General features: G+C 42.4%; 1 protein-coding gene across 3 annotated transcripts in view; it reads right to left on the bottom strand.

Moving 5' to 3' along the window:
* Positions 1-266: 266 nt before the first annotated feature.
* Positions 267-11005, bottom strand: part of lrp6 (low density lipoprotein receptor-related protein 6) — a 62108-nt gene continuing 51369 nt past the window's right edge. For 2 of the 3 annotated variants that reach the window (XM_030045480.1, XM_030045481.1), the window contains exons 16-23: positions 8817-9026; positions 8506-8631; positions 7691-7927; positions 6971-7081; positions 6574-6804; positions 5966-6102; positions 5332-5429; positions 267-3709 (exon numbers count right to left, since the gene is read on the bottom strand). In XM_030045480.1, the coding sequence (XP_029901340.1) occupies positions 3409-3709; positions 5332-5429; positions 5966-6102; positions 6574-6804; positions 6971-7081; positions 7691-7927; positions 8506-8631; positions 8817-9026 (1451 nt within the window). In that variant the 3' untranslated portion in view covers positions 267-3408. Of the gene's footprint in view, positions 3710-5331; positions 5430-5965; positions 6103-6573; positions 6805-6970; positions 7082-7681; positions 7928-8505; positions 8632-8816; positions 9027-11005 lie in introns of those variants that run through there. The other variant, XM_030045482.1, reaches the window with a different exon arrangement.

The following is an 11005-nucleotide window of genomic DNA, read 5'->3' as shown; positions in this document are numbered from 1 at the left end:
ATAATTCAGCATTTCATTTGTTACAACAGCTTATGGTAGTAGCTGGATGGGCTGTACAGGTCCATCTTATACACTGTTTTACATGTAAAGCAATCAATGTATAAAAAAGTAGAGTTAGTGGAAATTAAATGAATATGACTAACCAAATGTTGGTCATCTTGAAATAACATCCTTGCAAAGCACCATGGTATCAAAATGGATGAATGACAACATTTCAAAAAACAACAAACTTCTCTGTATTCCCCATCTTAATCACTGACCTCCGGTAACATGGAGACAAAAGTGCTTTATTTTTTTTTTTCAAATGACTTAACCTCGGCATTTCCACCTTGACGAGTACATCTTTTTAAAACAACAGAACAACTTTCTTTGACCTTTTTTTGCACCACTTTCTTCACAATCTGTACAATGTCCATTGCTTATCACTTAGAGACAGCAGCCGTTCTGAACAAACATTGTGAAGCTCCGTCTCGCAGAACACAAGGCTGTGAGCTCGGAGGAAGATGATGGTTGAAATCAATCATCACACTGAGCCTGACGGTCAGCTTTCTGATTCAATTAGTCCTGTTCCTGTCTGTGCTTCCTGCCAGATCTCTCCCGTTTTCGCTGTGCCTTGCTGCACGTTTGGATGTAGACAGCAAAACTTTCTTTTCCTGACCGAGTCGATCTTTTGTATTCCCTCTCATATGGACACTTCCACACACAAACATCCACCCTTACATAGGCCTAAATCTACGTCAGCTGCATGATAACATGGTAGTGTTGTACCGGAAATCAGCGTAAGTACTGTAAAGTGCAGTTAAGAGAATGAGAACCTCTCCGAACAATGTTTAGTTTGACATGGATGTGCATGTAAATGAGTGATTGTACCACAGGCAGTTCTTGGCTCGTTTACATGTTGACAGAAATATGGCACAGAGTTGAAGGTATATGGAGGCAGTGGGGGAGCGACAGAATGACTGGTCCGAGATATACATTTGGTGTCATTACTGGTTTTGGGTTTCCATTCGGATAAACAGACATGTTTAATTTCCTGTGCGAGCCGGCGGCCCAACAAAAAGCAGCATGTCAGGTCTGAGATTGAGTATCACTGCTTTCAATGGAAATAAAATATATATATAGCCTATATATAGCCTATATGAAACATCAAATCGCCTGTCTTAATACACACACTTTGCCCTTTGAAAACCAACAGACACACTTTGAAGAATATAAACAACTTAAAAGTGTTGGCAAGGTGAACAATAGATTGTCTTCAAATTCATGCTGGTGTATTTCTCTTCACTACAGGGAAATTTGGATGTAGGAAAGAGCAAGGTGGAAAAGAAAAAAGAAAGAAAGAAAAACTGACGTTCAGAAGATAAACAATACATTTCCACAAATTCTCCTTAAAAAAAAAAAAAAAACCTCAGAAGTAGAACCTGTACCCATTCCAAACATTTGACAACAGGGAGGAATACTAAACCAGTGTCGATTATGACAATCCTCCCTCAAGACGAACATTTTAGACAATGCAACGAGTTACCTTGAAAAATAGATTTCTGGTCATCACAAGACAGCACAAAGACAGAACACTTTTACAAAAAGAGATTGTTGATACGAGCATAAAGGCAACAGAATAGATGCCACCTCATGTAGACCCATGGTCCCAGCTCAGCATTTTCTTCCTGCCTCCGTTCGCAGAACAAGGCCTCCAGTTCCCAACTGGACTCAGTGAGGAGGCGACGACAATCTACCTCAGATTGTAAAAAATATTAGGATTTGGCACGAGAAGTCCTTCAAAATCAGATTGACCTGTGAGCGGTAGGTAAGCGTACACATAACTCTCCGTACAAATACAGGAATACCTGGATATGTTCTTCGTTTTGACTGATCTGTCTTGAGATTGTCGCCATACTTTTGGAGTGATATTTTTTTGTAGAAAAATATAATGAGGCATATAAAAAAAAGACGGAATGAAAAGAAAGTACTGCAAGAATTCAATGGATAGATTTACAATGAATTTCTATATAGCTTATAAATACGTTATCTACACAATATGTGGTACAAAAATACTATAGCATTTAGTGGGCACTGGATTTCCTTTGTGTTAAAAAAAAAAAAAATTAAGGAAAAAAAAAATGAACATGTGTCAGGCACGAGATCTTGTCCTTGGTGGGAAGGAAACGCTGCTTCCCCCCAACGAGAGCCGGGGGATCAAACCAAGCTGAGGAAAGAGATTTTGAGCGTCAAAAGCAATGAATGCGCCCTATAACTGATGTGCTTTGGGTCTTGTTTCACTCAAACAGGGTTTATAAAGTTGCAGTCTGGCATTATAATTAAAAAAAAAAAAAAAATAGAGGTGTAAAAACAGAAGGACAAACACAGCCTACATTTTGGTTTTCATCCTGTCTGTATATCAGCGATGAATTAGATGTGAGCCATGCTGCCGTCATTTAGTGGGACAACAATTCTGTGTCTCAAACTTCTGACCGAGCCCCAACAGTTGTGCATACGAGTGGCCTCGTCGATACAGTTAGTGGCGACTGGTATGCCGAGCAAGGGTAGTGAAAAGTTAATAAATATGTGCCTTAGTGTTATTGCTTCAGATCAGAACTTCTGTCCTGCTTCTGCATCTCGCAGATGACTCACATATACAGCACCGCAGTAAAAAACTAAGGATACAGACAAGATCCTATGAACCGTTTTAAAAATGAAGAGGAGGTAAAAATAAAGACCCAGTACCACATTCTTTGCCACTGAAAAGGCTTCTCCAGCCACTCCTCGCCCACTTTACAGGGTAACTGGAGAAATCACTTCTCCGGTGCTGACAAAATGGCTGCCCGGCCTGAGGAGCCGAGCCGAGCCGAGCGGTGTAGCGGCAGGCGGCGACCTCCAGAGGGAGCTCTCCTTCTTTCCACAATACAGCCTCATCTTGTAGTAGTGTTGAGCAAAATGGTTATTGTTTTTCATATTTGGCATCAGATTAATTGCGTCTCGCTGTCCGTTTTCATGTGCTTTTGTGTCCTTCAGCCTTGTAGGAAGGTAATTTTTCTCCTCTCCTGGTTTAAGGCAACTTATATTTGTGATGATTTTAATAAAACCTTTTCTTAAAAAAATGTACAAATTTCTTAATACAAACCTCTATGGCATTATCAGTAAACACTGTATAGAAAATATATAAATATGCTTTTCTCTTTTCAATGTACAAATGTTCTGCAGCTCATTTGCAAACTCCCATTTTCTTTTTTTTCTCCTTATATTTTTTTGTAATGTACAGGTGCCTGACCCCCTCCAATATACTCCTCTCCTCTTTTACATCACCAGTCTCTCTTTCCCATTTTTAGACTCATAATATGCACAATTGGTATTTACAGTGAGGGGGGGCGGAGCTGTGTGTGGGCCGCGGCTTGGGGGAGGGGCGGCGGCTCACGAGGAGTCCGTGCAGGGCGATGGTGGCGGTGGGTAGAGGTGATGGGAGTAGCTGCGCTCAGTGTAAGGCGACGGTGGGCAGCTCTCACAGTTCTCTTCGGCCGACAGGTACTGGCTGCGGGGGGTCGGCGGCGGCGGAAACGGCTCCGAGTCATAGTTGAGGTCGCTGGTGTAGCCCTTGGCGGCGGCACTGGACTTGGGCGGTGCGCGGCGTCCTGGTGTGTAGTCACTGTCGCACACATCGGTGCTGCATGGTGTGGTGGGGGGGGCGAAGTGGCGGTAGGTGTAGGGCCGGTAGCTGTGCAGGGAGGGAGAGAAAAAACCCAGCACAGTCAGCAACTGAACAGGCAGAATCAAAAAGTCAGGAGATGCACCAAGTCTGCAGTCTCACTTCCTCACATAATCAAAGTAGGAACTGGAACATCATCAAAATCACAACATCATATATCCAAATCACAGGAGCTCCAATTTCTTGATAAAGGTCAAATGTAGGACAGAATATCAGGAAAAAATGTCAGCACTGCATACCAAAGGTGAATAAAATTGTAACAAAAACTGTTAATCTTAAAGTAAAACAGAAGGTAGAGTGTTGGATTGTCTAGTTCCCTGAATGTTATATGAGTCCACATGGTGGTCAAATAACCTCATTAGATGTTCTGTGCTCCCCTGAGCTGCTAACCCACAATACTGGATTTCTCTCTCTCCATTCACTTCCACAATGCGGCAAAACAGCTCCCAAAATAACACGTTTAGCACAGAAACAAACATGAACAAAGTGGATTATACCAATATAAAAAATAAGTCCCAGTAACCCCCCCCCCTTCTTTTTTCAAATTAAGTGGCTCTTTTCTTGTTATTTCCCCTCTGTGAACTGGAAAGTAGATCCGGCAGGTAGCATCTGTAGGAGACCACTGCACAGTAACCTTGCGCCAGGAAGAAACAACCCAATGGCACTTTCAGATATAATTGTAATTACACTCAAAAAATGGGTACCAGGACTTGTTTTATTCATATAATTTATTTATTATTTATATTTGTATCATTCACTTTTTTGCATTTGTTCATGTGCTTCAAGTGTTATTTTGGGGGCTGTTTTGCAACACTATGGAAGTGAATTAGGAATTAGAAATACAATTTTGTATATTAGCAGCCCAGGGAGCACAGAACAACCAATGACACCACTATGTGGACTCATAACCCTGGTAATATCAACAACCCAAGACTCTACCAAAGTTCAGTTTTGCTTTAACACCAAAGATGGAGACAAAATGAAAAAAGACGATCTCTTGGATTACCACTTTAACTTTCCCAAAGACTCCAAGCATACTTTTACTTTTTTTATGCAAACAATACATTTGATCAAGGATGAAAAGAATCGCTAAGCTTTACAAACCTGCTACACAGTGTGAGAGTGTTTTCAAATCAGTGAAGGCTGTGTCACTTCAAAATGTACAAGGAAAGCTAAACAAAAGGAACCGAGTCTCTTTGAAACTGGGCCCCTGTGCACAGACAGGGATTGTTTTAAGTGTTAGCATGTGCTGGAGGAATTTCTCCAACTTGCAGTGCAGCAGACTGCAATCCTGCAGTTTGATTACATTTCCAAACCAGATCAATTTCTCTGGTATTCTCTTAAATATACATGGAAAATGGGGCAGCTTTCTTATTGAGATCAAGAATTCACACTCGCACAGTGAGGAACAATGCTTTAGAACCTCAGAGGACAGTTAAGGTATAATCCTGTACAGTTGAAATGTTCTTAAAAACACAGTGTGAGAGGAGCCTCGCTCAAACCATAATTGGACCATAAAAACAAGGCCAACCACCCACCCAAAAGAATCACATCCTTCCCAGCAAAAGGTTACGCTAAGGCCAAAGCAGGCATATACAGTGTATATGCATGCCTGTGTGTGTGTGTTGTACCTGTAGGAGCGGTGTGTTGAGGGACTGTTGGAGGAATAACCAAACTCCATGGTATACTGAGAGCGGACCGTTGCAGGGGACGGAGGAGGGTTAAGGATCTGGGGAAAAAACAACAGTTTATGATTTATGTCTCCTTTCAGGCCAAAAAAAAAAAACCTCAAGGGAAAAGGAAAAACTACACTGTATATTTAATGATTTATTTATTTATTAAGTAAATCAACTTAACAACCAAAATAAACTTATAAACACTATCCTATTCCTCATGGAACACAGCTTATGAAAGTTGTGAAAATACAACTGGGCAGGGCAGACAGAAGGAAGAAGATGACAGGAAATGAAATGTTATGATACTTCAAGTCCAGCTGTGTTTTATGAAATAAATAGGATGCATCTTGTACCACTAACCCTGTTTTGGATAGATCGAGAGGAAACATACAGCACAAAGAAACATGCCATAGCATGGTAAAAAAGAATACAACTGGATTCAAGATATTTTAATGCATTTTATGATCTAAAATTTGCATAATTCAGTTCTTTTGCAGGCATTCTAATGCCCCACAGTTACTGGATGTTTTTATTGTATGTATGTGTGTGTGTGTGTGTGTGTGTGTGTGTGTGTGAGACAATATCTCACCGGTGGGAAGTAAGTGCCCTTGGTACTGGAGGAGCTGCTGGAGGAGGCTCCGGTAACGTGGGCTCGGTCATACGGTGGACCACTGCTACCGCCCATGATACTGAGGGAGCCAATCACAGACTTCCCCCTGGACATGCCTGTCAACAAATTTGGGAACATAATTCATTACAGACACAAGTAAGGGTTTCAATACTAAATTTGAGCCTAATATATAGGTAGCTTCACTACAAAAATACTGTTTGAACTGGTGGTTGAGCCCTTGAGGACAGCCAGGATATGAAAAAACAACAGCTTTGCAACACATTTCATCTACAGCCTTGATGTCAAGCCAAAAATTCACATGACCAAGCAGCATTACTGTGTCCACCTACTGTGCATAGTGATAGCACCTCTTAGCTCTTCAGGCTTCTGCTGGATCCCTGCTCAAATTAGCTACTTTACTCTTCTCTATTGCTAAAGTGAAAGTAAACTCAGTTAAAGTGGGATTTTCTTATTTAGTATTATTCTAAAATTCTATCACACTTCCTAGCACTGGCCAACAGAGGCTGACAGAAGTCACAGGTAACCTCATGGCCCTTTAAGACACTACAATGTGCCGTGTTCCCCACCTGGCAGTGAGCCGGACAGGGAGCTTGGATGTGGTACGTATCCTAAAGGCACAGAGGAAGGTCCGTGGACCACAAAGTCATTGGTGACCGTCTCCCCGTCGTCTTTCATCTGTGGACAAAGGACACGCTGGCACACAAAGTACACTGCTCCCACCACAAACAGCGCCATGACCACTCCCACGATGGAGCCGATAGTGTTGGAGGGCTGAGGAGACGGCTCTTCTGTTGGATCTGTAAAGTAACATACACAGGAGGATAAGCTCCCATGACGCCACAACTTATTTCTGTAGTTATACCAGCAGTGATTCAGTTAGGGTTAGATCAATATATGGGGCAAATATTACTATTTCATCAATGGGATTGGAAAACAGTTTCCTGAGCTGTGCTTGAAACTTACAGCAGCCGATCTCGTCGGAGTTGTCTGTGCAGTCCATGTTGTGGTCACACTTCTTATGTTTTCCTATACACTGGCCATTGGAGCAGCTGAACTGGTCAGGAGGGCAGCGAACTGGGAAAAACAAAGACAAAACCAGGTTTTATTATTTGTTAAATACATTATAAATAAATAAAATTAATAAGTGTTGGAGTGTTTTAGTATGTGTGTACCATGTGTGTGCCTGTATTCATATTAATCACCTATTCTTCTCTTGCTTAATACTATGGTGCATTTGCAGTTTCCAGAAAGAAATGAAAATGAAGATCTTTTTAAGGCTACCTGGAATTCATTTTAAAGATCAGTTTAACAAACAAAATACAGAAACAAAGCTAGCAAAACCAGAAGATTTTTGATTGACCGTTGTTGATGAAAGCTGTAAGATTAGCTGAGGGTAATTTTGGAAACCAGACACCAGGAAATGGATCATTTTAAAGTATTTTGAGCAGGGACAACCAAGGCCAGTTTATGCAGGTCTCCTGTAATATTGCATCAATTTAAAACACCTTTGGACATGCACACTGTGGAAACACTGTGATTATAAAAATGACACTGCACCCTGATCACGCTGATCCCATTACCTATTGTGACAGGGACCTATCAGGGGTCATTTAAATTTCAACCTATCAAATCAAACATAATCTAATAGTGTGCATAAGTAAACTGCCAGTCCACCTTACTCACCTTCACACTTGTTCTCATCAGATCGGTCCTGGCAGTTCACCTCCCCGTTGCAGCGGTGGCTCAGGTCAACACACTGGCGGCTGTCGCACTGGAACTCTGAGTCGGAGCAGACCGGACAGTCTTCCTCGTCGCTGCTGTCGTCACACTCTGGGTAGCCGTCACAGCGCCAGGCCTGGGGGATGCAGTCCACCTCTCCAGAGGTGCAGGAAAACTGCTCTGGCGAACATGTTGGGGGCTCTGAAGACAGAAGAGAGCAGAGAGAACGGACTTAGCAATGATTAAGACAATGGGTCTCATTACTGAACAGCGTCTACACACAAATCTGTGCTTAAACCTTTAGTAAAAATGTTTTGGGTTCATCAGAAAGTTTTTACTTCAATTTCTCCTTACTCTGAACACATTTTAAAATGCCTACACCCATGTATATCAACAATTCATAAAGATCCCAGAGTCTTAGAAAAATACAGACAAACGTATTTCAATGTAAACTATATTGATCTATTTTCTTATAAAGTACACTGGCGCCTGAGTAGTCAGTTCAGACATTTTCTCAAGCATTTTCCAAAGGCTGTCCTTATTAGAAAAGGTGGAGGGACACTGCACATACTATTTCTGTCTATATAAGGACATGGTTCCCTTTCAAACAACTGAGGACACGGGCTTTAAAACTGATCTATGACCAAGACAATCTACTGTCATAAATACCACGATAATCCATGCTTCAAATGATATGATCTGAATCCCATACCACCTAGCCCTGATCAGCAGAGTAGCTAGTGGGGCTCATTGAGTGTTCTGCTATCAGCAACACTTACCTCCACAGGAGAGTTCGTCCTGTAACAGTACCAGATGGACAGGACAGGAGCATCGAGTTGTTCCATCCCCTTTCACAATGCAGATGTGGGAGCAGCCACCGTTGTCCCAGGTGCAGGGGTGTTTACCTGAGGAAACATCATGAATTACAGTCCCAAGAGATACTGACCTAGAGAGCTCTCTGGCTTTACCCTCATTGGATGCCATGAAAACTTAATCTTTAAACTTTAAGATGAAGATGATGGAAGCTGGGTTAAAAACCAGAGCTGTCAACTATTTTACTTGAAGTAAAATTTCATGTCAAGTGTCTTACTGTATTCTCTCATGTCCAGCTCGTGCACAGCATGGATGTCGCTCAGGTAGGCAATGCGAGCCTGGATCTTGGTGCGTCCCTCCCGTGTAGTCTTGTCAATGCGCTCAATCATTTGCTGCTGCCTGTCTATCCAGTAGAGGTGGTTCCCAAAGACGGTCAGGCCGACAGGCTGCAGGATGTTGGAGTCCTCGATTACGATACGATTGGCTCCTGAATGGAAAAGGTGTCAGGGAAAAACGAGGTTGGAGGGCAAAAAGGCTCAGGAACTGAGGCAACAAAATGGGTGGCAAACTGAGGGTTTAGGCAGGAGGAGGTAGGAGGAGTAGGACAGTGGCACAGGGAGGTCAGGCTCAAATCAGAATTTTTAATTTTTTTTTTTAAGCGGTTCTATTCTTAAACCTACAGTATGATTGTGATGTCAACATAAAAATGAATTTATGGGATATATTCTACATTATCAACCTGTATTCATGCCTAAATCCTCCCATTTGTTAACAGTAGGTTTTTAGAAATGTTTTTTTTGAATCTACCACTTGCTGAAGGCATATTTTACATAGCTAGCAGTAGGCTGGTTGTGGCTATCAAGTTGAGTCTGGTGGCCACAGAGTAGAAAGTTACAGCAATAAAAACAATAGAGGAAAGCAGTAAAAAAAAAAACAGTTAAGCTACAAGTTCAAGGTGAACATCAGCATATTTTTACTGCAGACTTGTTGTTTGTCTGCTTTTTCATCCCCTGTGGTGAGGTTACATTCAACCTTAGACTAGATGACATCTCATCAAGATGTGTGACACGTTCTGGGGCGGGAACTTATCCAACTGAAGGGGGGGGGGGGGGGACGCGAGACTTCTTGCCTTGCTGTGAGAAGTTACATAATGGAGCTTCAACATTTGGATGTGTAGCTACTAACAACATAGTGGCCTGGGATTTTGAGGGGAGCTCCCGGAATTCAACCTGTGTTTTCATGGTGATGCCATCACTGAAGTAATGTTTTGAACAAAAAAGTTTACAGGTCCAAAAATCAAACAATCAATATAGTGGTAGTATTTCACACTCAGAGAACGGTTTTATCACAGCTTTGCTTCAAGTGCTGGACTACCAGAGAAGGGCACAAGCATCTGCTGAGGGAAGCCAGCAGCAGTGCAAAACCCTATTTGCCTAATTTTAGAGAATGTAATGATGTTACACCATGAAGGGTAAAAGAGGAGGGGAAGGGACCAGTGCAAGCCTCAAAATGTCTGCCCTACTCCCTAATAAAACCGGAGAGGACCTCAAGAATGGGGAATCCTCCTGTCTGATAGTCTGATGGTGCAGTGTTTGCTTTGTGGACCCCGCAATCCCTGCTTTCCGCTTCCCCTTTCCCAAGGCTTGTACAGATGGTTTGCATTCCTTTCTGCCTGCGTGGGGCACCAGAGAATCACTGGAATGTGCTGAGCACAGGGCTCCGGGCCAACTTCTCTTCGCCAGGCACAATGCTCTGCCGTGTCCTTAAAGAAGCGGCTTTCCCTGCTCTGGTTCACACATTCGCTCTCTCTTTCTCTCCTTATAGTGTCAAAGCCCCAACACAGATTGACAACCAGTCTAAGCATTCATGTCCCCAGACCAAGCACACTTCTGTGCGCCAGCCAGTATCCAACATTATGTTTCTGGTTACCTGCCAAGGGTTGGGGAAACTCAAACACAGGCAAAAGTCATTTTTACTGGACAAAACATCTAACACGCATTTTTGATGTATTACCCTGCCCTGTTTTCAGTTCTTCTCCTATATAGTTAGGTACTGTGTGACACATTCAATAAAGAGAGCAGATGTAGAGTTTTGATTTAAACCTTGTTTGTCTTCATGTTTTCTTGATGGACCTGCTGTACGGCACCACATGGGGAAAACATTACGTTTCAACTAACTAGGCCTGTCGCGATATGCAATAAGTCGGTTAATTGCACAATAAATTTAAATGAGGACAGTAACTTTTCTGACTGCGATTAATTGCCATATTTATGCGTGTTTGTTTTCCTCGTCTCTCTCTACCAAAGAGACCAGACGACAAGAGCGTTCACTGTCGTGCGTCGTCTGTCAGCAAGTGAGCTGGTTCATTAGCGGAATGAACGGAGGGAACGCTCTTGTCATCGAGTGTCTTTGTCTTTGGAGCCAGGGGCTACAAAGTGTTGACTGTTAAGGAATGCTAGTCTCTAT

Source organism: Myripristis murdjan, chromosome 23, assembly GCF_902150065.1.
Source record: "Myripristis murdjan chromosome 23, fMyrMur1.1, whole genome shotgun sequence".
NCBI classification, from domain to species: domain Eukaryota; kingdom Metazoa; phylum Chordata; class Actinopteri; order Holocentriformes; family Holocentridae; genus Myripristis; species Myripristis murdjan.
The sequence above is the reverse complement of the archived record's forward strand: the minus strand, read 5'-3'. Positions and strand labels throughout refer to the sequence as shown.